The 27,613-nt window shown below is 49.6% G+C and overlaps 1 protein-coding gene and 1 long non-coding RNA gene across 10 annotated transcripts in view; one reads left to right on the forward strand and one right to left on the reverse strand.

The window, feature by feature from the left end:
* Positions 1-27,613, reverse strand: part of MRTFA (myocardin related transcription factor A) — a 214,796-nt gene that overhangs the window by 8,628 nt on the left and 178,555 nt on the right. For all 9 annotated transcript variants that reach the window (XM_045062419.1, XM_045062418.1, XM_045062420.1 and 6 more), the window contains 6 exons: positions 10,888-10,943; positions 8,500-8,575; positions 6,591-6,752; positions 2,600-2,775; positions 1,934-2,065; positions 68-321 (listed from right to left, as the gene is read on the reverse strand). In XM_045062419.1, coding sequence (XP_044918354.1) covers positions 68-321; positions 1,934-2,065; positions 2,600-2,775; positions 6,591-6,752; positions 8,500-8,575; positions 10,888-10,943 — 856 coding nt within the window. The remainder of the gene's footprint in view (positions 1-67; positions 322-1,933; positions 2,066-2,599; positions 2,776-6,590; positions 6,753-8,499; positions 8,576-10,887; positions 10,944-27,613) is intronic.
* On the forward strand, positions 320-17,147 carry LOC109501809. Its single transcript, XR_002160116.3, has 3 exons — positions 320-1,804; positions 6,871-6,873; positions 17,137-17,147. It is a non-coding gene; the product is annotated as an uncharacterized LOC109501809 (long non-coding RNA).

Here is a 27,613-nt window from a genome sequence, read left to right on the forward strand (position 1 = left end):
GCCCGCACCAGGCCCGGCGTCGGCCAGTCGGGCGGGGTAGGGGTGATGGTGGCGAGCGGGTTCCTACTTTGGCGGGGCGGGCAGGATGGTCTGGTAGTTATAGTGCTGCTGCTGCTGCTGGTTGAGGATCTGGAGCTGGAGGAAGAGCTGCTGCTGCTGCAGGATCTTGGCATAGGAGGAGTCCATGGCGGGCGCCCCCTTGTCCTGCTTTTGGTCCGGGGGGATGTACTGGTGATACTTGAGCTTCTTCACCTTTGGCTTCAGCTCCTTGGCTTTCTTGCTGCGCTGCGACTTCTCACCGGCAGACTTGGGTTGGCTTTGCTGAGGGCAGAGGAGACAGCAGGCGCCATCAGGGGGCAGCGTCGGGCTTCTGAGAAGGACCCGTCCGCTCCCCGGCTACCGGACAGCGGCCTCATCAGCGGCCACAAGCGTGCCAGGGGGGAGGCCGGGCACAGCCCCTCTTTCTTAAAAGAGCCTCTGGCCCGGAGACTAATCAACCAAATGCAGACGTCGCCATGACCTCCAGCTAAGAGTAAACACAACAAAGTACCAAACAGCTGGTGGATGGAGCTCACAGCCTCCACATCAGGTACTTTAGGAGACGTGTCACCCCGAGCGCTGGGGGCTGGGAGCCAGCCCACAAGGCCAAGGAATCCCCCGCGCAAGAGGAAGGGGAGACAAATAGATTTACGCTGTTCTTTCAAATGTGTATGCATAAAGAAAGGCACCAATTGTGCGATAAGGAACAGGCTGGAGGTGGATTTTTGGGGGAAAAACTCCGACATCTGTGGCCGCCAGGAATAGACCCCAGAGGTGAGAGGCACCCGGAAGAACAAACGGCCTGGGCACTGCGACCCTAGTGGGGCAGCTCACTGACTCCTCTGGGATGGGGAAGCCACACACTCGAAACTTCCTGCCAGCAGCAGGGCCTCGGGGGTGCTTTGCAGAGATGGTGCACACAGGGTGGGGACACCACACAGGAGGTCACCAGGGAGCCCCATGAACAAAAAGGTAGCAGCCGGAGGCACAGCAAGGACTCGGCTCCAGTGAGGGAATGGGAACCTGGATGGCTCCCAGGCTGGGAGCAGCAGCAGAGGCACGCGGCTGGCTCCCAGCCAGGGCGGCGTGTGTGTCGGGGGGCAGATGGTAAGATGAGAGGGAGAAGCAGGTGGGGCAGGAAGGAAGGGAAGCTGCCCCGGGGTTGAGGGGGAGAGCAGAGGTGCAGGCGTGGAGGGAGAGGCAGCAGTCTGGAGCGAAATCCCGGAGACCCTGAAGTAGGAGGCTCTGTGGGACAGGGAGGACGGACCCTGGGTCATGGGGCTGCTGAGCAACATGAACCTCAGTGCCCCACACGGTGTCCCCCACACCAAGGTCCCCCAGGAGGTGTCTTGGGGATTGGTGGTCAGCCTTGCCCCCCAGACATGTTAGGTCAGGTCTTGGAGGAAGAGAACAGAAAATGCCCCGGGGCACCTGATTGGCTCAGTTGGTTGAGCATGCAACTCTTAACCTTGGGGTCATGGGTTCAAGCCCCATGTTGGGTGTAGAGATTACTTAAAAATAAAATCTTAAAAAAAAAAAAAGCCCAAAGCAGCCCCTGTGGGACCTGGCGCCCATTATTTCCCTTCTCAGTTTTGTCACTCCTAGAGCAGACTTCGATCACTGCCTCATGTGGTGTCAGTAGACCAGAGGGGTTGGGTGGGGGTGTGTTTTCGCGGGCAGGGCGGAATAAGAGCCCTGTGCTCAGGAAATGGCAGCTACGAGGGTGACAGCCAGCGTCCGCAGAGAGAAGAGGAGAAACTCCCACGTTACTTCCATGACCTATGTTGGTGCACTCCCCCCGCCCCCAACCCCCAGCTGGCCCCACACTGGGATGAAATCACGGCAGGGCTTGGAGGGGCCCCGGGGAGGGGAGGGCAGCTGCTGGGACCTGTACCTTAATAAGCGTCGGGGTGGGCTTGGCAGGGGGGGCTGTGGTTCCATTGGTGAGGCTGGGAGGCAGAGGAGGCTGCTCTGCCAGGAAAAGTGTTTCTCCGGAATCCGGGCCCACTGGGAGCTGAGACACCACCTGAGAAAGGGCTGGAGGTGAGGACAGCCTCCCTCTCCCGCTGCCCCAGGGGGCACGACCATTATCAGGGGGTCCATCCCAGCCCTGCCCTGCCTAGAGGCGGCTACAGGCACCTCCTCCAGAGCCATCACAGGCAGGGGGCCACCAGTGGGCAAGATGGGAGGCGGGGTGAGAGCCCGGCCCCCAGGGCAGGGTTGAGGGAGCTGGAACATGGAGACACAGAGGGCAGTGAAAAGACCACTGAACTGAACTCGGGAGAAGCGGGCTGTTCCGACTGGACGCAGGGACAGGCCAGGGAGGCTCTGGAATCTTGCTGCAAGGCAGCCCCAGCCCGGGACCACAGGCTGGCGAAGTCTGGCCAAAACGGGGCCCGCTGCCGACACCTCCCCGCTCCCCACCACTGCGACTCAGGCAGCCATGGACATCCCCAGCTTCCCCACCACACCTGGCCCAGGCGAGACCTCACCCTGGGCAGCTCCAGCAGGTCTGGGGCCCTTGGGGAGCAGGGAAAGCATCCAGCAGGGGCAAGCTCACCTGAGTGGGGGATAGGGTGGTGGCACTGGACAGTGGCTCGCTGACTCGGGCTTCCAAGGGGGATGGCGCCGAGCCCTGGGACTCGTGGCTCGCAGGCTGCTCAGGGGATAAGGCATCACTGCTGTCCTCATCGAAGGAAGAGCTGTCCGCTACTTTCGGGTAATTGACCTGGCCCACTGAAAGCCAAAGCCATGGTGAGAGTCCACCTCCAGTGCCCGCGAATGGGAAGGGGGGTTGTCCCAGCAAGGTGCCCACTCTGGCCCCTCCTCACCCCCAGCGAGGCCGACGTGAGAAAGACCAGCAAAAGAGCTCCAAGAGAGCGCCTCTTCAGGACCCCCAAACAAAGGCAGGAAGAGTGCTGGCTACTAAGCTATCAAGTGCTCCCTTGCTTTTGACTTCGCTGTGTCCAGTCCCCAAGGTCAAGCCCTACTTTCCCTCCCTCCCTGCCTCCCTCCAGCCTGCAGCCTCCCTCATCTCATCTGCTTCCCTGCTGTTAAACGCACTTCACTTCCATCCTACGGTGGCACAAAACTCTTCTCTTCCCCCAGAGGCTTGTGGACCCTGCAATGAGGGCTCCTCCCCGGGGCTGCCTCCACTTCCTAAAGGGCAGGCACAGGCTAAGGGCCTCCCGGAAAAGGTACACCTGCTTGCACAGGTGAAACAGGATCACTGAAGTACAGTGACCTCCCTTTAGTGGCCTGTGACTCCCAGAGACCCAAGACCTGGCAGCAGCGGCCACCAGAAGAAAAGCCCCCCTGCTGGCTAGAAATGCCCTGCCCCGTGGTCAGGGCCCCTGGCCGCCTCAAGTGCACGTGCTCCTGGGGCCAGGCTGTGAGGGAGAAGCAGGGGGAGCAGGGCCCTAGTGTGGAAACGCCAGGACACAAAAGGAAGGAGCAAGTAGGTATTTCACACGATTCACATCACAACCACCCCCTCAGTGCCGCTGGGGGAAGAGGTTCTGCGCTGGTCTGCCATTCACACGGGAGGGACTGAGGCAGCGGTCACAGCACGGAGGTGAGCTGTCGGGCATGTCTGGGGAAATCTGCTGTGGTGGAAAGACCACAGATGAGGAACAAGAACACACTAGTAACTCTCCCAGCAGACTCCTGCTCTCCGGGGCCACAGCCTGAGGCTCTCTGCTCCCCTGCGACCAGGGAAGGATGTGCCTGAGCTTAAAGCTCCGGAGCCCGGGATGCCCATCGCTGGGCTGGCTCCTGTCCTCCGGCAAGGCTGGCTCCTACACCTCCTTTCATCTGCCCTGGCGGGGGCCACATGTGCAGCACAAGGGGGAAATGGAGCCCCGTTACTGTCGTGTACTTCAGGCCAGCCACACATCTAGATTTCTCCCACTTCCTCCCAGCAAGGAGACACGCCACGGGACAGCAGCCACACGACACCCAGCACCGGACGGCGGAATCCCGGACGGAGGAGCTTCGGCTCCACCCCCGGGGACAGTCCAAGCGGAGGGAGTGGCCGGCCACACCGGGGAAGCCCAATGACCAGTGTGGGCCAGGGTCCCTGCAGAGTGCATTCCTCTCCCTACGGTGGCCGGGTCTGGGCCAGGTGCAGGGTGTGGAGAGACAGAGTCCCCGCCCTCTGATTTTGGTCCAGTCGCCTCTGCTTGAGGGAAACACAGATGCTGAGGAGAGGCTCAGGGAGGACTTCTTGGAAGAGAGATCTTGCCATGAATCTTACAGATCAGCTGGGGGTGACCTGGGGGAGGGATGTGCGTGTGAGCACGTGAGTGGCAGCCGTGTGCTGGGAGTGGCCGTGGGGAGTGTGTGGGGAAGACAGCGGGAGGCCAGCCTCTGCAAAGCCCCTGTCAGGCCCCCACCTACAGCGGGCCTCAGGACTGCCTGGGCTCCCTCCCCACTCTCCACGGCCAGCTTCTCCTCCTCCTCCACAGACCCGGCCTGAGTCTCTCCCCTCCCATCCTCCCATCTCCTCCTCTGACTCCTTCCTCTCAGCCACACACCTGCATCGATTTCTCCTCCCAGCCCACCCTCTCCCTCCCCCTTCCTTCTCCGCTCACTTCTTGAACAAACGGCCTGCCTTTGCTGTCAACGCTTCCTTGCCACCTACTCATTCCCCAAAACCCACAGGATCTGGCGTTGGCTGGCAAATGCTCCTTTCTCTCAAGTCACCACTGGTCACTACGTACCCCGTCCTCAAACTACACCCTAACACGCCCACAGGCCGCTGCCCATGCTGTCCCCGTGCCTGGAGTGTCACGTACGCTCCCCATTTGGCAAAGGTGGACCCCAAATGTGCCGTACTGTCCGTGACCGCTCTCTGGGCCTCACCACCGTGCCCATCGCTGAGAGGACACCTTCTCAGCCGAGCTCGCACTGCACCTGACCCACCATCACCCCACGTCGTCCACGACAGCAGCCGCCCTTCTGTGAGGCTCCCCAGGCGCCAAAGACTGTGCGGGGCCCTTTATATCCATCACTGTGGACCTGAAAACTGTCCCACAAGCCAGGTGACTCAGCTACTATGTCACAGGACCATGACCTTCTCACTACGCAGCACTGGCACCTGACCAGGGGCCAGACTCAGAAATCACTTGTTCGTACATCAGTCTCCTCTCATTGTACTGAATTCTTTGAGGGCAGCGTCATATTTTGTTCATCTCTGTAAACTGCAGAACGTTACACAGGGCCGGGCACAATGCCGACTCTCAGGTTTCGGCTGGCTAGAGAGCCCAGAACTGACCGTCACCTAAACGCGGGGCCTGAGATTAGGGGCTGTGTGGAATCTGGTGAGGATTGGGCAGGAGAACACGGAGAGGAGGGGGGATGAATGCCAGGGCAAAGCGGTGAACTAAGAGGGTTACCGGCACCAATGGCAGAGGGGCTGCTGGGGCCCAGGGTGTGCAGCCCCCGGCACGCCGGCTGCCTCCGACCTTGTCAAACCACTGTCTGCGGTGCAGATGAGGCCCCGGAAACCAAAGTCTCCTCTGACCCAGGGCTCAGGGCCCAACTCAGCCTGGGGCCCTGCCAAAAAGATCTAACTGCTTATAACGAAGGGAGCAGTTGCGCCCCCTCTCTCTGGTGGCACAGCTACCTTCCAGGGGCAGGAACGCACGGCCTTGCCCAGGACCAGGTCTTGGGCCCGCTGTAGCCCAGGAGCCACATCGGTGCTAACAGTTACCAAACTCTAAAGGAATCGGGTCCGAACACCTGCCCATGGCACACGAGGCCCTGGCACGTCCCGGACTCTGCCCACCTCCTACCTCCCGTCTCGATACCCCCTCCTCCAGCTCCATGCCCAGGCTGCTCCTCACCTTGCACAGCTCTCCCCTGGAGCCCGCGGCACCTCTCTCCCCGAATATACTTTAATTCCTACTCATCCTGCAGCCCCAGACTTGGACGTCACCTCTTCTGGCACCACACCCCACTGTCAGGGCCTGGCTGGGGACCCTCCTCTGTGTGCCCAGCGTAGCCAGGGCTCTCTCCGACACAGCTTCTGTCTCTGTCTTGCTGCTGCCTGTTGACCTGCCGGTGTCTGCTCCTAGGCCTGAGCTCCATAAGGGCGAGGGGCCTGCTCTGCTTTGTGGGGCTGCGGTCCTAGCACCTAGCACACCTCTTGGGCCAACCAGTATTTGCTGAGTGAAGTATCTGTGGAAAGTGCCACTCTCTGAGAGAGACTGCACTAAGAAAAAGAGACAGTAAGGCACAGATTTCTAATTCCTGGCATCCCCGTGGGTTTACACACATCAGCCCTGACATCCAGCCACCCCGTGGGAGAGGACAAAGCCTCTGGGTATGCAGAGATGAAGGTGGACAGAGGTGCCTCTGTTGTTTAGTTACTCTGGTGTGACCCCTGAGGCCGCTGGCACTGCCCCAAGCTAACACAGCCTGTTTCTTGGGCCCTCACACTCTGCACCTCAGTTCCCAAGTCAAAGCCGGAATCAAACAGCAAGAAGTCCAGAGCCCCTCCTTCTGCATCTGGCCTGCATGTCCACGCAGGGTGGCTGGGGCCTCCTCACCAATGATGGCTTCTTTCAGGCTGGACTCCACAGGCAGAATGTTCTTCTCAACCAGCTCCATAGGGCCCGGTCTCTGTGCAATCTTCTCGTTGAGGTCATCGGCCAATCTGGCTCTCTTCAGCTTCAGCTGCTTGGCCTGGAGGGAAGGCTCGGCCGAGGTCTCTGCCCGTGGGAGAGAATGGAGTGCAGGAGGATGTAGGAATGGACCTGGCTCTACCCTGGGAGCTCCCGAGCAACTCTCCTTCCCTCTGGGGAAGGAGCAGAAGCCATCAGGATGCAGAGAGTGTCCCCGGCAGAGAAGGGCGGCCCAGCCTGAAGTTCTACGTGGACACAAGAAGGGGCCCCGAACTGCAGACAGAGCACGGGCACACCTAGCAAAGCTCACCGGGCACGGGGGGCAACAAAGCCGAAAGCGCAGCAGACAATGAAGCGTGTGCCTCATCCTCCCTCAAGCTTTCTGGGTTACAAAGGCAATTCAGTCCCTGCTGGGTCTCAGTGTCTCTGTCAACACAGTGCGGTGCTCGGACTAAGAAAAGTTCCTATCCAACCCCAAAGTTGGCTCAAAACTGAACAGGGGCGCCTGGGTGGCTCAGTCGGTTGAGCATCTAACTTGACTACGGTTCAAGTCATGATCCCAGGTCATGGGACCAAGCCCCAAGTTGGACTCCATTCTGAGTGTGGAGCCTGCTTAAGATTTTCTCTCTGGGGGGGCACCCGCGTGGCTCAGTCGGTTGCATGTCTGGCTTCCGCTCTGGTCATGATCTCACAGTTTGTGAGTTCGAGCCCCACATCGGGCTCTATGCTGACAGCTCAGAGCCTGAAGCGTGTTTTGGATTCTGTGTCTCCCTCTCAGTCTGCCCCTCCCCTGCTCATGCTCTCTTTCAAAAATAAACATTAAAAAAAATAAAAAATAAAAAGATTTTCTCTCTCTGGGGCACCTGGGAGACTCAGTTTGTTGTGTCTAACTCCAGCTTGGGTAATGATCTTGTGGTTCATGAGTTCAAGCCCCACAAGGGCTTGCTGCCAGTGTGGAGCCCGCTTCAGATCCTCTGTCCCCCTCTCTTTCTGACCCTCCCCCACTTGTGCTCTCTCAAAAATAAATTAAAAAAAAAAAAGATTCTCTCTGGGGTGCCTGGGCGGCTCAGTCAGTTAAGCCTCTGACTCAATTTCGGCTCAGGTCATGATCTCATGGTTTGTGAATTTGACCCCTGCATTGAGCAGTGCAGAGCCTGCTTGGGATTCTCTCTCTCTCCTCACCTCTCTTCCCCCACTTGCTCTCTCTCAAAATAAACAAACTTCAAAAAAAAAAAAAAAAAAAAAGGACGCACTGGTTCTTTAAAAAAAAGATTCTCTCTCTCTTCCTCTGCCCCTCTCTAATGCTCCTGCACATGCGTGCACTCTCTCAAATAAATAAATAAATACAGAACAACAACAAAAAAGAATTCAGTCACAGTGTTTTCAGCAGCCAGAACTGCTCCTTCACTAGAATGTGGAAAGAAGTGTGTGATGGGGTCAGGCGGAGCATACCTGCCATGGGCCCACTTGCGTCACAGAGGTCTGAGTGACTGCTGAATGAAGGCGCGAGTGAATGAGTGGAGGAGAAGAGACAGTAACTGCATCTTTAAAAGATTCTGGAGAACAGGCTTCATACCAAGGGGAGACAAGATCCGGGGCCACCACACAGCCAGAGGAGAAAAGGGCAAGCCGGCACGAGAGAATGTGACTGCTGCTTTGGGAACTCTCAGAAGCAGCGGTGGCTACCACAGCCCTGCTGTTTTACCGTGCTAAGGCTCGGCTCACCCACTGTCGCCAGAAATGGGAGTGAGAAGACAGAGGGAACAAGACACGTGGGTGATGCATGGTGAAAACAGCGAGGGTAAGGGGAGGAAGCATTTCCAGCCTAACACACCTTCCAAAATATGCATCCTGACCAGCTCCGATCTCTCCGGCCGGGAACGAATCTTCCGTTTCAGATAGTCCTCTGTCTACAGAAAAAACACACCAAGAAGATCTCAAATCCAGGATACAAGTTATGGAATGGACAGAACCAAAAAGCAGCCGTGGCTGCTGTGTCTGTGGTTGGTCACCTCTGTAGGCCCCCCTGACCTCAGCCTGGAGCCTGCAGGGTTCTGAGGCAAGGGGAGTTCTGGGGGAAAGGGCACATCCATTTCCAATGCACCTGCCCAGGGCACCACCCATCTATCCAGACTATTTGTCTCTCTGAGGCTGAACACTAATTTTTTCTTAAAAGTTTATTACTTGCACTATCATAAAAGTAATAACTATGTTCATCAAAGAAAATTTAGAAAATTAGAAAGTGAAACAATAATAAAAAATTTTAATCACCCACTTAGTATTTTGGGGTATTTATTTCTTCCATTCTTCCAGGCAGAAGATGTCTAATTTTAAGGAGTTGTAATCATACTGAATATAATTTTATGCCTTGTTCAAAAAAAGGTAGCACTGTATGATCTCATGAACATCTCCCACTCATTCTGAGTGGCTGCCATATGGAATACTAATTCTGATACATGGTGTCATAGCCCTAGTTCCCTAAAGTCCAGTGTCCTCATTTCGGCATTTCTGCAACTCCAGGTGAACGAAACCATTCCCTTAACAGTCTCTGAGCCAGCACATGCCTGGTGCTTGTGTTCTAATGTACAGGTGGCCCCAGATCCATCTGACTCCAGAGTCTATGCTCTTAACCTCTGCACCAGAATTTTTCAAACCATAGGTCAGGACCATTACCGGGTCAAAACCAGCACAGGGCAGGCTAAGACAACACAGGACAGGACAAGGTCGGCGAGAGCGGAAAAATAAAAACCAGGGCACAAAGTGTGTGGTAAAGGTGAAGACTTGGTGCCCCGACTGGGCAGCCCTGTGCCAGCCCTGGGGTGGTGCTGAGCTCTTTAGGAGACGGTTTAAAGTGGCTGTGGGCTCTGGGCCTATCGCTCTGCCCCATCTGCAGAGGGCAACAGTACTGCCATGGCTGCTGCAGGTGGCAGAACAGGTGCTGGACGCCACAAGTCTTCTTTTCTAAGCCACCTGAAGTTGGGAACAGTGGCCAAAGCCAAGGCAGAATACGGCACTAATTAAGAAAATATGTGGCATCCACAGGCCAAAGTTTGAGTCCCAGCTTTGCTACTTACTAGCTGTGTAACTTAGTTAACCTCTCTTAGCTGCATCTATGAAATGAAGACGAAGAGCACCTAACTCGTAAGAGCTGAGGTGAGCATCAACCACAAAATGATGTCGTGCTGCTTATAAAAGTACTCTGTAAAATAAGAGCTGTTCTAATCTGCCCCAATGAACTCCTTGCCTACTGAGAAGCAGTCCAGGTAATGGCACCACGTCTTATTGCAAGTGGGATGGGGCCATGGGCAATGCCATCGCCCCCCCCACCCCTGCCGTATTCTCCACTCTTCCCAGTAACTCCAACAGCACAGTTTGTTGCTGCTTTGTTCCCCGTGTCCATGACCTCATTCTTTCCGCTCACTCTAAGAATTATTCATAATTCTTGTTAGAAATTAAAAAAAAATAAAATAAAGACAGTAAGAAAGTCTTAGAGGTAAATATTTCAGTCTCTGAAAGAGTTGGCAGTCTTAAGGATCCATGGCCTATAGGGTCCTCTACTGGGAGGTTCTCTTTCCTTGCCTTTTTGTAAAAGAAAAAAGTGAAGGGGTAGAGGGGAAGCATGTTCTGGTGACTTCCCCATCTCTGCCCACACTGGGCAGCAGAATATCCCCCTGAGGCCCCTGAGGGAACTGAAACTGAGGGGGGACAAGGCAGCAGGCCAGGTGCAGCAACATGAACTGGGGCTCAGACAGGGGCCCTGCTTCTGCCTCCACAGCCTTGAGTGGACACTGGCTACTCTGGGCAACAGAGACCTTTTCTGTCCCTCGGAATCCCCGTCCTGGAGAGGTGTGGGCAGTGCAGCCACAGACTCGGGAGGACCAGCCCTCAGCAAGCTTTTCAATGGCTGCTGTTCACGTTCTAACATCCACAAAAGGTGAAGTGGAATTAAAGACGGGGAAATACCAGCGGTCTCCAGAGCCACAAGAGGGAGGACTGCTAATCATCATATACCCTTAAGTGCAGGAAAAGAGAAATTCTGATCCTGTTTTCAGATCGTGCCACAAGGTGGCTGGGGTGGGGACAGAATAGAAAAAGGCAGCGCCTCTGGTCTAGAAGGAGGTGAGGGCTGGCCCCAGGGCGTACTAGACTGGAAGGAATACAGCAGCAATACAATGGGCTCTGCAAATAAACTCTGGAGGTCCCTGGGGAAGAAAGGCCTTACCCTGGCCCGCTCCAAGCTCCTTCTCTGCTCATGAAATGCGGCTGGACTTTTCAAAGCTGTTGAGAAAAGAATCATAAAAGAATTACTTTTATGAAGCATCATGTGCACAGCTATAGTTTACGGTGGAGAAGGCATTTTAATTCAAGTTAATTTTAGAAATACTAATTCTTATCAGCGGAAGTGAAGAAGAACATGGCACCTGAGTAAGCACATATCTTTATGGTTCAGTTGCCCCATTAAAACAGTTCTGGTTACTTTATTCCTAATGAGAACAGTCGCTACCTAAGCCTGGGCTGTATAAAGTGCAAAAATGGAATATAGCTTAAAAAAGTAACCTGGAGGGGCGCCTGAGTGGCTCAGTTGGTTGAGCATTCGACTTAGGCTCAGGCCATGATCTCATGATTCATGGGTTCGGGCCCCAAGTCGGGCTCTGTGCTGACAGCTCACAGCCTGGAGTCTGCTTTGGATTCTGTGTCTCCCTCCTCTCTCTACCCCTCCCCTGCTTGTGCTCTGTCTCTCTCTCTCTCTCTCTCTCTCTCTCTCTCTCTCTCTCTCTCTCTCTCTCAAAAATAAATAAATAAATGTTAAAAAAAAAAAAAAAAGTATCCTGGACCTGTTACCAGACTGTTAGCTGCACAATCCTTATTGATCAGTCAATCTTCCAAGAATGCCTGCTGGGCCCCACCTCACTCTGGTAGGAGCACAGCTGCGTGTGGGGTCCACCTTACTCCTTCAACCTCATTAGGACTCACAAAGTGACCAAACTGAACAGGGCAGTTAAACCAGAAAGACCTAGGTCTCGTTGGGTGCCATTTCCTTTTTCACTTCAGCTAAAATGACCTTGAATTTCATCTCTAAGGACTAAAAGAATTTCACAGTGACTATCTGGTTGACCCTGGTGCACACAGCCAGCAGCTGACAAGAAGGGCTCACTACAGGCCCTGTCGAGGACTCAACTGTGGTCTGAATCTACCACCACACAGCCCACAGCTCTCGACTCAGCAAACAAGACCAAACCAAGACCAAATCTCCTCAAATGTGGCATCATGAAGACGGTTTTATGTCAAACACTTGGCTATAAAGACAAATGAGGAGTTGGGACAACCTGAGGGTAAGAGGATGAAAAGGCCTGACTCACTTCAAGTAGGGAACAATAGCAAGAGCAGAGAAATTTACAAGACCATGGTCAGTTTCACTTCTGCTGCCCTAGAATTTCAGAACAGCTGTGAAACTGTGTGTGGAGATAACTTTTGCTAGGCTGCTGGCTGTGGCAGGAGTGCAGGCATACAGAGAAGCTAAAAGTAGCAGGAGCACAGATATGACCCTATCCTGCCTGGGCCTTTGTGCTTCCTCCCCCCATCCTGCTCCTGGGGGCTGGGCCTCAGCAACAGCAGTCCCAGAAGAAAGATCTAAATGTCCCAGCAGTAGTTATTTAAAAAACAAAACTTTCTTAAATCTTAAGATAAAAAAGAATCATTAAAAAAAAAAAAAAAAAAAAAAAAATCAGTTAAGAGCCTACCCTGTTTTCTAACAGCAGGGGGAGCTATAGATTTAACAAATAATCTCTAAGAAAAAAACAGCACAGGCTCCTTCCCCAACCTACCAGAGCATTCCAAGGCACTATCCAGGCTATCCCAGCTCTGATCTGGGGTAGTCTTGAGCAATTTAGTGGGTAAGCAGACAGCTCCTGCACCTGCTTTCGTTGGGTAAAGCTGGTTCAACTTCAAAACCAGTCTCCAAAAGCCCTGACATGTAGAAATCTGGTACTGGGGTGTGATGGACCACTCTCAGAGGGCGTATTACAGGGATGAGACAATAAGTACAAAGAACCAAAGTGAAAACTCACAGTGTCTGCCCCATCCCACCCCCAGCTTCCTCTCTTATTTCTCTCCATAGCACTCATCACCGAGTGACATTCTTTACAGTAACAGCACACATCTTTCTAACTTGTTTATTGTCAGCCTCCCACCATTAGGACAAGTTCCATCAGGGCATGTCTATTTCCTTTGTTTCTGACAGTATCCCCAGTGTCTAGATTGCCTAGCATGTAATTGATTCGATAAGTTAATGAATATTCTTGTAAGAAACGGAAACAAAGCATACAGTAGTGACAGGAAAGCTAGACGGGTCTGTGGTGGAACTCTAAGCTTTCACTTGAACAGCCAGAATTTTGGTTCTCATCTGGGTTCAAAACATAGAAGTCCTGGATAGAAAATCAAGGCGTCTGTGGTCTTTTCCTGTTCTACCAATCACTACCGGTGTGACACAGGGGACTCCTTCCCAGTTTTCCTTTTCTTCTTCTGGAGAGTGAGAATCTGCCTACCTCTCGGAACCCTTGTAAGAATCAAATAAAAGTGGGTGCTCTGAAGCCAGTGGTGCACACACACATTAACGTGAGGTGCTGCTGTCACCAAACCCAGTGATGTAGCTGAATCATGGGTTCAATTCCTACACACACCTGCTAGTTTTGGTATCACAGCCACAGATGATCTACCTAGAACCCTGGCTAGCCTGCTGCCTCAACAACTTACACTGGCCATCCGAAAGGGTAAGGCACAAATCCAATTTCTGGAAAAGTAACTCACAAAAGCACAGAATTTCTAGATGGAAGGGGAGTGCATCAACGAATAGGGATAAGAAGCAGGAGAACTGGTTGTCATATACAGGACTTCCTGTTTGGTTAGGGAATCTTCACGTAATAGCAAAGGAGAGATGAATATTTATAGAGTGCCTACTTATGTGGCAGGCACTGTTCTAGATATTTTAAACATGTTATCTACTTTTATATTCCTAATGATTCATCCATGTGGTAGGTAACAATCCAATTTACAGATAAGGACAGGCTCCAGAGGGTAGGAAAGGCCAGCAAGTGACAAAGTGAGGTTATAGCTTCACTCTATCTCACCCTCAGGTCAGACTTCTTGCCATTCCTCTGGATAGATTTCTTAACTTCTTCAAAAAGTAGAGAAGGACGACCCTATTGGATGGGGAGGCAAGGAGGCTTCAATTACACACACTGCTCGGACATAGGGCTGAGTGCAGGCAATGTGGAAAGGTCAGCTCAACCACAGCACTGAGCATATACAGGTGCGAAGAAGGCGGAGAGGAGGGGTTCAAAGTGACCGCAGGCACAGAAAGCCACGGTTCAAAAGCTGGGGCTCACCGTGGAGCTCATGGCGCAGCCTTCAGCACTGACACTACAAAACAAGCGGGAGGGGTAATGAGAAGATCAGAGAAGGTCATGAGCTGCTCAGGGCCTGATCAAGAGAACCAGAAGTGAGGACCAAGAAAAGAATTCAAGACAATAATTACCAATCCCACAAAGACTATTTCATTTTGTTTTTATTTATTTATTTACTTTTAGTCTTTATTTATTTTTGAAACAGGGAGAGACAGAGCATGAGCAGGGGAGGGGCAGAGAGAGAGGGAGACACAGAATCTGAAGCAGGCTCCAGGCTCTGAGCTGTCAACACCGAGCCTGACACAGGGCTCGAACCCATGGAGTGTGAGATCATGACCTGGGCTGAAGTTGGACGCTTAACCAACTGAGCCACCGAGGCGCCCCAAAATGATTTTTCACTTTGTAACAACAACATCATAATCTCCCTGAATTCTCTTAACAACCCACGAGGTAGGGACCCTTCTTCCAATTTTATAGGTGATGAAACTAACACTACAGTTACAGGTCATTCATTCATACAGTGGCGGACCCCAACCCAGGTCTAGTTCTGTCTCCACTTTCATCTTTTGTCTCAACCTCCTGACAAGTGTGCTGGTTTCTCCCAGTCTGTGAACACCCCACTCGCTCTGTGCTACTCCTTCCCCATTGCTAACTGCTCTCTGAGAGCAAGTTCAGCAACTTCAATAGGTACTTCCAACAGAAGGGAGCAATAGCTCCTCTTCCTTTGGGTTTTTATCAGGATTCCTGTGAGAGGCTCCTCGGGTCTGCCTGGGGAGAGACTGGAGGTGGGGCAGCCGGTGCTCTCACTGCAGTGGGTCTGGGGTCGAGAAGGCATCCCCACGCGCATCCAGCCAGCTGTGCTCTAAGCCACAGCCATGGGGGGGAAAGTGGTAAAAGAGACACAGGGGTGATAAACGTACACCCTGGGCTTCCTTGATGTTGGAGTGAGCGGCAGTGTGGAGTCAAAATCACCTCAAGCTTCCATGCTGATAGAATGGGACACGAGGAAAGGCAGCAAAGCAGAAAACAGCTTTTAAAGTTTAGGCCTCTGCTTGTTGTGGAAAAACTCTGGAAGACTCAAAGTTGACCCATAAATGTGCGTCCAATGAGGAGGGCTGCGTTCATCCAGATGGAGGTCCAAGACCATCTCTCTCCTCCTTTCTGCCTTAGTGGCTTAGTCAGAAGAGCCAGGATATTATTCAGAAATTTCATTTCCCCAGAAACTCCTAGAAGTCCGTCTGTGAAAGAGAAGCCCCACAGAACTGACGCAAATTCCAAAACTGTGCATGTTGTCTGTAATATACGCGTCTGGGGTGGGAGGGCGGCTCTTGACGCTTCACTCCCACCCTCTGGGAGCTGGCTCCCCCCGGACACTCGTGCCGCTCTGCACGCACACAGGGGAGGGTGCACACATACTTGAAAGGAAAACTCAAATGAACAGAAATGGCTACGAGGTGTGACGCTCTTTGTCACAGTCTCAGTTCCAGCTGTGCGTCTCATCCCTGGCTGGCTGCAACCACCAGCTTAGACTCTGCCCCCTCTCTGGCACCCATTTTCTTTCTCCCCTTTCATGTTCTCTCCCTTAAATGAGGTTCCTGTGAACTAAAAAGAGAAAAACACTTTCAAGTTTTTAAGAAACATACTGCCATCAGCTTCCAAGGCAGAGTTCGATGCTCTGCTCACTGTGTCCACTGAGCTTTATGGCTTACCATGCAGAAGTAAGGGGGTCAAGCCGTCATGATTTAATCTCATACTAGAGAGTGAGTAGGAGGATCCTTAAAAACCAACCTCTCACATTAATTTAGGACATTAAACCAGTGCTTTCCCATCACAGCCCCAGATTTACTTAAACATGTAGACAAGTGAAAGTCTTCTAGGATCCACAAAGCACTTCTGGAAATGCATCTCAGCAAGGAATGGCCGCAATTAGCCATCAAGACTCATCTCCTCGTTACCATTAAGGAATATTTATTAAGTACCTGGGTTGGAATGTGGCTTTATTAGGCGCTGACATAATAAAAACGATGGCTCCCATCCTCAATAAGATACTTTTGCCAGAAACTCTCCACCAGTTCTGCATTCAGAGTAACTCAAAGCTACGAACATGGTACAGCTAACAGAAGCCAATGGAGTCCTGCCATAGTCCAAGGAGGCCTGCCTTCAGGCAAGCTGCTGGATTTCTCTCTCCACTGTAGAAGTAGGAGTCACACACAGGGGGTGAACATAAGTGGGGGTTTTGTGGGAGGTGAGGGGATAAACATATAATAATAACCCAGGTGGGATATTAGAAATATAGCAATCCATCCATCTATCCAATAAACAATTAAAACAAAAATTTTTTTTAATGTTTTATTTATTTTTGAGACAGAGAGGGACAGAGCATGAGCAGGGGAAGGGCAGAGAGAGATGGAGACACAGAATCTGAAGCAGGTTCCAGGCTCTGAGCTGTCAGCAGAGAGCCCGATGCAGGCCTCGAACTCACGGACTGTGAGATCATAACCTGAGCCGAAGTCGGACGCTTAAACCAACTGAGCCACCCAGGCGCCCTATATCCAATAAACAATTCTTAAGTAACTATTATGCCAGTTACTGAGGACAAGGATATACAGAATAGGGCTCCAGCCCTCAAAGGTAATTCATGGTCTGGTTAGAGAAAAGGACAAAAGAGGCAAAATTTAGCCCAAGGAAAGAGTGTATGAACTGTCCAGGTAGATTTCACAGAGAAAACCCGTACGAACAGAACAGAACAGAAACACCACAGGCAGACAAGGAAGGGACTCAGAAAGTCATCCGAGGCTAAGGAAGAGCAAGAACATGAAGGTTTGAAGGAGCACGACAAGTTCAAGGGGCTACAAGTAGTTTGATATGGTTGGACCAAGGAGGAGGTCATATGGGGACAATGAGGCAGAGCCCAGCCCACAAAGACCTTTCATTTGCTACTGCAGGGACTTGTGCATCTGGGACATGGAACAGACATACTGTTCTCTACTCTTCCAGCTAAATACAACTAAAAACTCTGGATGTTATATAAAAAACAAACATAAAGTAGGGGCGCCTGGCTGGCTCAGTCGGAGGAGCATGATCTGGATCTTAGGGTTGTGAGTTCAAGACCCCTGTTGGGGGCAGAGTTTACTTAATAAAAAAAAATTAAAACAAACTAACATACGTAGGTTCTGAAAGGTGAAGAGAAGAAGGCAGACTGGCAAGGGACCTTGAGACCTGAAGAACGACACAGTGGTGAGTTCCCTGGGTTTCCTTTTTATCTCATACATTCTAGACTTGGAGCTGAAGAAGTCAACCATCTGTAAATGCCAATGGAGGCAGAACAAAAAAGTCCCAACAAAACCTACTCTCATTGGCCAAAGGACCAGGGAAAGGGCAACCTAGGCAAACAGAAAACTTTTGGACAGGGGCACCTGGGTGGCTCAGTCAGTTGGGCATCTGACTTCAGCTCAGGTCATGATCTCGCGGTTTGTGAATTCAAGCCCCACATCGGGCTCTATGCTGACGGCTCGGAACTTGGAGCCTGCTTCGTATTCTGTGTCTCTGTCTCTCTCTGCCCCTCCCCCACTTGTGCTCTGTCTCTCTCTCTCAAAAATAAATGTAAAAAAAAAAAATTTTTTTTTAATTAGAAAACTTTTAGACAATAATCGTTCTAATCCAGACTGATACCACAAAAAAACAGTGGCTTCACCCCTGACCAGAAAAGTCAAGTGGGGAGTCTAGACTCCCATCCTTGAAAAGGTTTGGGTTTTATTATAATAAAGCTCCCCAATACCCCTGCCCAGAGGCGTCAAAGAAGGCCAAGTAGAAAGCTGGGTCTTTCACTCCCACCAACCAGTAACAAATATCCTCCCCCCAACACACAAGAAATAAGTGGAGACAAAACAGGGAACCTGGACTTACACCCCTACCTCACAGAAATAAGACACCCCTCTGCATCCCTGCTGATGTCAGGAGAGGGCTGGTGAAAAGTCAGGACTTTCACCATGGCCCAGTGATAACAAGGTCAACCCTACCCATAAAAAAATCTAACATTCTGTCATCTAAGGCCTGGATGAAGAAGAAAAACGGTGGGTTGAAAAAGAACTTAAAGAAATAAATGGCTGTGGGGTGCCTGGGTGGCTCAGTTGGTTAAGCATCTGACTTGATTTTAGCTCAGGTCATGATTTCATGATTGTGAGATTGAGCCCTGCAGTGGGCTCCACGCTAGACGTGGAGCCAGTTAAGATTTCCCCTCTCCCTCTCAGCCTCTTGGGTGTATGCACTCTCTCTCTTGAAGGAGGGAAGGGGAATGGAGGGGAGGGGAGGGAAGGAAAGGCTGAAAACTTCCCAAATTTGTCAAGAGACATAATTCTACAGATTCAAAGTCTTAGCAAATCTCAAACCCAAATAAATTCATGCCAGGATATGACACAATTACACTTTTGAAAATGAAAGAAAAAACTTGAAAGCAGCCAGAGGGAAAACAATATGAATGACAATAAATTTCTCATCAGAAACCATGGAGGCCAGAGAGAAAGGGCATGATATTTTTCCTGTGCTATTAAGAATTGTATGCCTGGGTGGCTCAGTCAGTTAAGCATCTGACTCTTGATTTTGGCTCAGGTCATGATCTCAGTTTGTGAGATCAAGCCCCACATTGGGCTCTCCAATGACAGCAAGGAGCCTGCCTGGGATTCTCCCCCTTCCCCCCCCACCCCCCATCTCAAAAACAAACAAACAAAGAATTGTATCCAGAGATCCAGATGTAGTCACCACTTTAGCCAAGGAAGCCACATAATCAGACCTGCATGGAGGGGAGTGGGAGGGGTGGTATTTCTAACTTAATGTTTTATATTAAAAAATAAAATAAGCAGAAATGCGGCTGGTAATTGGCACATATTCATTTCAACTCCCCCATGTCTACATTCACATGCTCCCCTTCCCCGTGTCCCCTTTTACTTCTGAATTTATCAAACCTACCAAAACACTGAAAGAACAAATAATGAACAGCCCTATAACTCTGGCCTAGATCCACCAGTTATCTTTCAGCCATATTTGTTCTCTCTCTCTCACATGCATGGGTACAGACACACACAATTTTTGTTTACAGAATCACTTGAAAGTTGCAGATATCAATCAAGACATTTCAGCCCCAAATTCTTGGGAATTTCCTGAGAATAAAGACATTCTCCTACATAACAAAAATACCTTTATCACACCTAAGAAAATTAACACTGATTCAATATAATTTACAGTCCGTATTTGAATTTGCTCAGTTGCCCCCCCCAAAATGTCTTTTATAGCTGTTTAGATTTCCCCCCTCAATCCAAGATTTAATTGGGAGTCATGCACTACATTTGGCTGCTGTCCCTTCAGTCACAATCTAGAACAATACTCTTGCCTTTTTCGTTTTTCATGACACTGACCTAAGTATCTAAGCCAGTCGTCTTGCCAAAAGAATGTCCTATATTCTGAGTTTGTTTCCTCATGATTAGATTTATGTTAAATACTTTTGGCAAGGAAACTATACAGGTGATGTATACTTCTTAATATCAGGAGACATGTAAGGCCACGTTGCCCAGCAACTGAAGGTGCTCAAAGTTTGAAAGGTAACAGATGTCTCCATCTTAAAAGTAGCATTCCTCCTTTGTAATTAATATGCAACCTGTGGGGTAATATCTTGAGCCCATGTGAAAATCCTGTTCCCTAACCACCACTTCCCTCATGGTTTTAGCATCTACTGATGACCCCTGTCTCAAATCAGCTGGAATGGCAAACGAGTAAGAACTCATTTTTACGAGACTGTGTAGTGATTGAGAGGCCATTTAGAAGAATAAAATGGAATGACTGGGTGAACGGCTGTGACACTAACACTCCCAGACGGGGATATGGGAGGAGTAACTTGGGACAGGGTGGGAGAAACTGCGTTCAGTTTTGGGCGTGCTGAATATGAGCTGATCGCGAGACACCCTATCAGGAGATGTGCAAATTTGTGCATGTATGCACACGTGCATTTGTGTGTGTGTGTGTGTGTGTGTGTGTGTGTGTGTGTGTGTGTGTGTGATGTCATCTAAGGATAACGTGATATGATATGCAGAGACAGGAGAAAATATTTTCCAGGCTGAATCTTAAGAGAATCCCAGAATTTAAGTGATTAAATTCATCACTAGTGATGAAGAGAGCCCAGAAAAGGACCCCGAGGAGGCTCTCAGAGGCAGGAGAGGGCGAGGCAAAGCTGATGTCAGGAGGAAGCTTCAAGAAAGAGAGTAGGTGGAAGAAGAGAGACAAAATAAGGCTTGCGAAGTTTCCAGAGGATTGCTTATACTTAGGAAGTGGCCGCTGGTCTCAGAGCTATGCCAGAGGGTTAGCGGACTACACTAACTGCAACAGGTGAAGTAAGAGGTGAGGAAGTGGGGTCCAGAGGTTTACGTCTCCTAAGAGGTTGAGATGTGCTAACAGTAAACTACTCACTCATTCTCCCAATAAATATTTACTGAGAGCCCATGTGTCAGATTCTGTTTTCGTGCTGGGATATCCGTGTTCTCCTACAGCTTACATTCTAGTGAGCGATGACACACGAAACAAATGAACATATGATACCACAGGAGGTGAGACACACTATGAAGTATAAAGCAGGGGTTGAGTGATAGAGTGGTGAGGGCAGGAACGTTTCACCATACGGAAGGCCAGGAAAGACTTTCTGGCGTGCCATTTGAACGGAGACCTGCCTGAGGAAGGGAGTGAGCCCTGCAGCCATCTGAGGAAGAGCCTTCCTGGTGAGAGAACAGCAAAAGTCAAGGCCCTGGGTGGGAAGCTGCCGAACGACAGAGGGCGTCAAGGAGGCCAGGGTGGCAGAGCAGAAGGGACACAGAGTGTGAGGAGAGGCGGTGAGGGGGTAGCCACAGGGGCCTTGTAGGACTCTCGGCTTTACTCAGTTTGCGAGTGGTACTAGAGGAAATGACATGGAGAGAAGAAACAAAGTAGGATCGTGCCTGTCAATCTAGAGACTGACAAAAAGGTTCCCAAAAGTAACATAAATAGATTTGCTACAAATGGTTTCCTTGTTTTCCCCGATGTTTGTATAGTGTGTTGGGAATTACCTTCCTCGAGCTTCTTGGAACCTATTATTTTTCCCATTTCATACTGGAAAACTGACTTGCCTGACATCACATCCTGATCAACGACGGAATGGGAGACTAAACTTTGCTTCTCCTGATTCCAAAATTCAGATCTTTTTATTTGTACATATTTCAGCACAACAGAGGTAAGAGGAGGGGGTGGGGGTGTGGAAGATAACTCTGTCAAGTTATCTCTTTTCCCCCCAAAATGTGATAGTTACCACATGCACACACGTGCACACACACACACACACACACACACACACACACAAATCACAAACAAAAACTCCTCTGATTTTAATCTGATCTTTTGCATTTTGCTTTCTTTTCCTGGCTGCTCCTCTAGAAAGAGATGCTCCCTTCTCCTTTCTCTAATGTTGGCAATGGGACAGATACAACCTCAAAAGATGTCAAGGGGACACACATTCTCCCAGTCCTTTTCCCTCCAACCCTCTCTCCAAGGGGCCAATGTGGCAGAACAGGGAGTCACTGCATAACCAAACTCCTTCCAAAGTTGAAGGCGTCTTCTGCCTCATCCGTTGGCCCTTGCATGGAGGTCTGCACACAGCTCCAGGCAATTAAGTTGGCCACATGGACCACTGACACCGCCATCAGAGAGGCAGGCGAGGCAGGCTTTCCCCGGCACTGGAAAACGGGGTTCTTAAGCTTCTACACACAACCATTTCATAAACCAGCAGCCTCAATGGTCTTAGAAAGTTGGCATCAACTCTTGAAGCATGAAGACAGGCTGTCTTTCGCCTCACAACTCCTGAGAGGGGAGAATAACAAGACCCTGCTCCACCACTAGACATGAAAAGGGCAAAGAGGCCAGCAGCCCTCAGCCCAGCACGCCTCTGAGTGAGGTTCAAGAGTCATTTGCATCAGAACTTCTTTGGAGAGCAAGACTCTCTCTAGAATGCAGACTCCGGGCTTCAAGAATTTTACTCTATTATTAAGCTCCTCAAGGATTCTGTTGCTGCTAACATTCAAAAACCAAGATTTCTCTAAGTCCTAAAGGCAGAGAAAAGGCAGCACACGGCAGATGAGAAAGTAAGGATTTTTGTTTGCTCACTCTCCACCGTCAGGGGCTAAGTGACCACAAAGTACACCTAGTAAGCACTTGATAACTTTTCTCAACAGCTTCATTCAAATTTTCAACTCTGCTGGCTAGGTAGGTGCCCACAAGTGAGTAAAGAGCTTCATCTCCTGAGTCCCTTTGAGGATCATTGCTTTGAGTTGCAAAGTGTGCATTTCTGAGTCAAAGGATCATTCTCCTCCCACCCTGGTGAGGGCCTAGCTGGGATGGACTCCACACCCCACTGTTTGTACCTACAGCCTGGCAATCACACTCAATAAAAGGCAGCTATAGAAAAGCAGTTCTGGGTCTTAGAACATAGCAGGCGAGGAGCCCAGAGGATCGCTGGACTCAGGACAGGAAAGGGGGAGGGTCATTTACACACTTGAGTGACAGAAGCACAGAGGTCAGCTGTGTCACAAGTGTGACATCACCACCTTTAGGGAGACGATTCTGTATCCAGGCAGAACAGGGGCTCTTAACCTGGGGCACACTACACCAGCTTTCGAGAATCTATGAGGATTACAGGGGTAACTGTGTGCTGAATCCTGGGAACTTGTCTGGGCAACTGTGTGGTGAAGGGACACGTAAGATTTTCTAAGGAGTATCAATGGCACAAGAGAAATCAGGAGGCTCTGATTTAACTAAGGGTTATGCTGATGGAAGTGGAAAGATGTCCATGGCCTTTAAGCCCCACAGCCAGCAGACAGGAGCAGCAATTTGGAAGCAATTTCACTGGGGGGGGGGGGGGGGGGGAAGGGGCTCAAAAATGACGGGGTTACTCTCACCCCCACTACCAACTTTCACCTTACCTTACTTCCTCAACTATGGGTCCTGATCTGATGCTGTTTTCCATTTTCAATACTGAAGCTGCAGAGGAAAGTATGACAGGCTATCTCATAAAACTCCTACGTCACTGAGAACCATCAGACTGTGACCTTCAGGAATTAGCATGGGCTTTGGAGCCAGGAGACCAGACTGGCGCTGCCTCTGTCCTTCGGTGGTGGTGTGACTGTGGGCAAGTCACATGACCCCTGAGCCAGCCTCAAGAGCCTCATCGAGGAGGTGGCAATTATACAAACCTCCACACTGACGGCTGTTAGCATTAAAGAGAAAGTGCTCTGCCAGCTGCTAGAAGCTGTTAAATTTGAGGCATTGGTACCGTTTTCACTTTTTTTCTGTGCCATCTTCCTGCAGCAAACAGCAAGCATGTGGAATCAAACGCTGAGAGCTAACTGGGCCTGACTTCATTTTCTGTCTTAACTGTTTTTAGCTGTCCAATCAAAATGCCTCCAATTCTTGCAACAAAGACCATTAACTAAAGAGTTGTGTTGACAGTTCCAGGGACTGGCCATGACAATGAAAACCAGAACTAAGTCCAAGTCCATGTGAGTCAAAGAAAGAGCTGGGGTGGTGGGGTATGCGGAAGGGATCACACATTCTGGTGCAAGCAAGAATCCAAACTAACAGAAAACGTGCTTCATGTACATCCTGTTTTGGTATCAGGCTCGCCACCACCACTGTTTTGGCATCTGAGTTGTCATCCCCACCCAAACCAGCAGGAAAGCCAACAACCAAGAATAAATGTAAAAGTAGAGACTCCGAATGCTGAATCTTTTTCCTTCCCAGGAGTGCAAGCTGTTTCAGTCTCGCAACCTTGACCCACTGACAGCGAAAGAGACCTAAGACTGGGAAGAAAAGGTCAGGATGCAATCTTTTACATGATGAATTATCAACAGGTACACTGAATTCCTAAAGGTTAGAATATGAGGGGCCAAATATTGTGAACTTGGCCTTCTGAGCTTCCCTTTGACATACCTGCCAGCCATATTTATATGTGGCTCTCACATCGCAGTCCAGTCCAGTGCTCTGGACCAGTGACCACACTGCTGCATGCTCCCTGCTGAAGCACACACACACCCAAAAGCTACTATTTCTTACTGAAGCCCCGTAATCAATATGCTTAAGTCACCTGCGTAGGAAAAAGCTCCAAATCACCTGTGCCCTTTCTGCAGCTAGCATCCCACTGGGCTGAAAATGTTAAGTCGCCACATTGTCAGACACTATCACAGCCCCCTTGAGTGTGTGATTCTTTTTTTTTTTTTTAATTTTAATGTTTATTCATTTTTGAGAGAGAGACAGAGAGCAAGCAGGAGAGGGGCAGACAGAGAGGGAGACACAGAGTCCGAAGCAGGCTCCAGGCTCTGAGCTGTCAGCACAGAGCCTGATGTGGGGTTTTTACCCATGAACTGCAAGATCATGACCTGAGCTGAGGTCAGACGCCTAACCAACTGAGCCACCCAGGCACCCTGAGTGTGATTCTTTACATTTGTAATTGTACAGGTAAATTCTGTGAGTACCTTCAACAAGTGACTTTTATAAACTCCTTTACTCCATTTATTACCTTGAAAAGAAGTTGGCCTTGGCTATCTCAGACACTTCAAGAATTATTAAATAAAACTGAATATCCACTGTAATTTCTTTTGTTTAAGTTTTTATTTATTTTGAGACACAGAGAGAAAGCATGCATGGGAGGGGCACCGAGAGAGGGAAAAAGAATCCCAAGCACACTCTGAGCTGTCAGTGCAGAGCCTGATGTGGGGCTTGAACTCACGAACTGTGAGATCTTGACCTGAGCTGAAATCAAGTGTGGATGCTTAACCAACTGAGCCACCCAGACACCAACCCCCACCTTTTTTTTTTTCTACTGTACTTTTTAGATATTAAATTGTATCAAGAACCCATATCAAGAAGGCTACTTTTGATGGCCTGTTCAACAGAGCTTCCTATTAAAATTCTTCTTTGAATTCAACAATGAATATGCTCAGAACATAAACATACAACTCACTCTAGAGTCCTATTTTAGGATCTGTTACCAACTGGCCAAGGAGGAGGTTTGAGGCTAGTCACTAACCACTGAGAGAAGAAATCCTACAATAGCAGGAAGAGAGATGAGGTCGCTGACATCTATCAGAAATGCAACATTTAACACCCAGGAGTGATACACTCAGCTGGTCTCCTGAGACAAAACTGCTGAGGCCATGTGTCTCACACAATTTTCTCTCAGCTTTAGGTTTAGGGATCATATTAGCACCAATCCTAGGACACATGTTTACACTGGTATTTCTCAAATGCCATGTAAACTTGACATTCAACTACAGTGAAAGGGTCACACTTCCAAGCTGAAGAAACATCATCTCAATCAGGCAGTGTTCGCTGCATCTTAAAAAAAAAAAAAAAAGAAAAAAAAAAGGCTATATTGTACTCCTGACACTAATATAATGTTATATGTCAACTATATCTCAATTTTTAAAAGAAAAAGGCAACTAGGGGCACTGGGTGATTCAGTCAGTTAAGAATCCAACTCTGACTTTGGCTCAGGTGGTCATCTCGTGGTTCACAGGACTGAACCCAGTGTCCAGCTCTGTGCTGAGTGTGAAGCCTGCTTGGGATTCTCTTTCTCCCTTGCTCTCTGATCACTCCTTGCCCTGCTGCCCCCGCCCCCCCCCCCCCAAAAGAGTAAATTAATAAACATTTTTTTAATTAAAGAAAAAAAAGAAAAGGCAACTAGCTCTTTCAAACAAAGATATTTATATATCTAAAGAGCCAAATGGAGGGCACCTGGGTGGCTCAGTCCATTAATCGCCTGACTCTTGATTTCTGCTCAGGTTATGATCTCACCGTTCATGAATTTGAGCCCCACGTCAGGCTCTGTGGTGACAGGGTGGAGTCTGCTCGGGATTCTCTTTCCCTCTCTCTGCCCCTGCCCTGCTCATGCTTTCTCTCTCTCTCAAAATAAATAAATGAAATTAAAAAAAAAATGAACAAAGTAAACAAAAGAGCCAAATGAGTTGCAAGAATATTTGTGAGAGTCAGTATCTAAAAGAAGCATGAGGGCGCCTGGGTGGCTTAGTCAAATGAATATCCGAATGTTGATTTTGGCCAGGCCATGACCCTAGGGTCATGGGACTGAGCCCCAAGTCAAGCTTAAGATTCTCTTTCTCTCCCTCTCCTTCTGCCCCTCTCTCCTGCTTGAGCTCTCTCTCTGTTTAAAAAAAAAAAATTGGGGCACCTGGGTGGCGCAGTCGGTTAAGCGTCCGACTTCAGCCAGGTCACGATCTCGCGGTCCATGAGTTCCAGCCCCGCGTCGGGCTCTGGGCTGATGGCTCAGAGCCTGGAGCCTGCTTCCGATTCTGTGTCTCCCTCTCTCTCTGCCCCTCCCCTGTTCATGCTCTGTCTCTCTCTGTCCCAAAAATAAATAAACATTGAAAAAAAAAATTAAAAAAAAAAATTAAAAATTAAAAAAAAAGAAAAAGAAAAAGAAAGGAAGCATGAGCCTGAGGGCATAGACTAGACCAGAGGCAGTGGGCAAAAATTGGGGCTTGGGGAATGCCTTTTCTGGGTTCTTACTGGAGAGGGACATGGGCTGCATCTTGGCCAAATTTCTCTGGCCAAGGGACAGCAGTTCAGACTGCCACAGAGCTTAGGGACTGCTGCATAGGGACAGCAGTTCAGACTGCCACAGAGCTTCTAGTCACTCCCAAGTGGACTGGAGCAAATGGGAAATGACAGAAGCCGAGGTGCAGATCTGCACTCACCTCTGCTCCCACCTAGACTCAGAATCTACAAAGTACCCACTGAGACAGAAGCCTTGAACACTGTAACACTTCACTTAAAAAGCAAGACAAATGACATTTCCAGGAAGCCTATAATTTTGTCAACTTAGACCTAAGTTTTAAAAAGAAAAGGGCAATCCAGACTCAAACCAGACCCTCATCTCTCCTGAAATCACCTCTGTGTCCCCACTGGTGAACATTTCTGTCTCTTGGCAAGTTGCCCAGAGATTTTAAAAAACACTATTTCCACCCACTTATTTATTTGTTTTAAGAGAGAGTAAAAAAGAAACACCCACTGCCATGGAGACAGCAAGCTAATAAAACGATAGTCTTGTTACTATACAACCAAAATGGAAACAGTCTTAACAGAGTACCATGTTGGCTAGTGGTTCTCTGACTCAATAATTTTCAGCAACTGTTGTAAAGACGAAAATGCAAATAAGAGGTTATTTATTGAAAAATAGTTCCTGTTCCCAAACATTGGTTTTGAGAGAAATTAATAAGATGTGTGTGTGTGTGTGTGTGTGTGTGTGTGTGTGTGTGTGTGTGTGTATACTGCTTTCAGATTCACGAGATGATAGAGCCAAGCTAATGCTCCTCTCATTCTTGAGAATAACAGTGCCTATACTTCAAAAGCATGAACAATATATCGCCTCATTTACTTCCAAACTAACTCTGTGGATAGGTAAGAAGAGTTACTATCCCCTTTTTATAAAAGTAGAAGTTGAGTTCAGAAAAGTTAACTGAGTTG

The sequence above is a fragment of the Felis catus genome, chromosome B4 (genome assembly GCF_018350175.1).
Source record: "Felis catus isolate Fca126 chromosome B4, F.catus_Fca126_mat1.0, whole genome shotgun sequence".
Taxonomy (NCBI): domain Eukaryota; kingdom Metazoa; phylum Chordata; class Mammalia; order Carnivora; family Felidae; genus Felis; species Felis catus.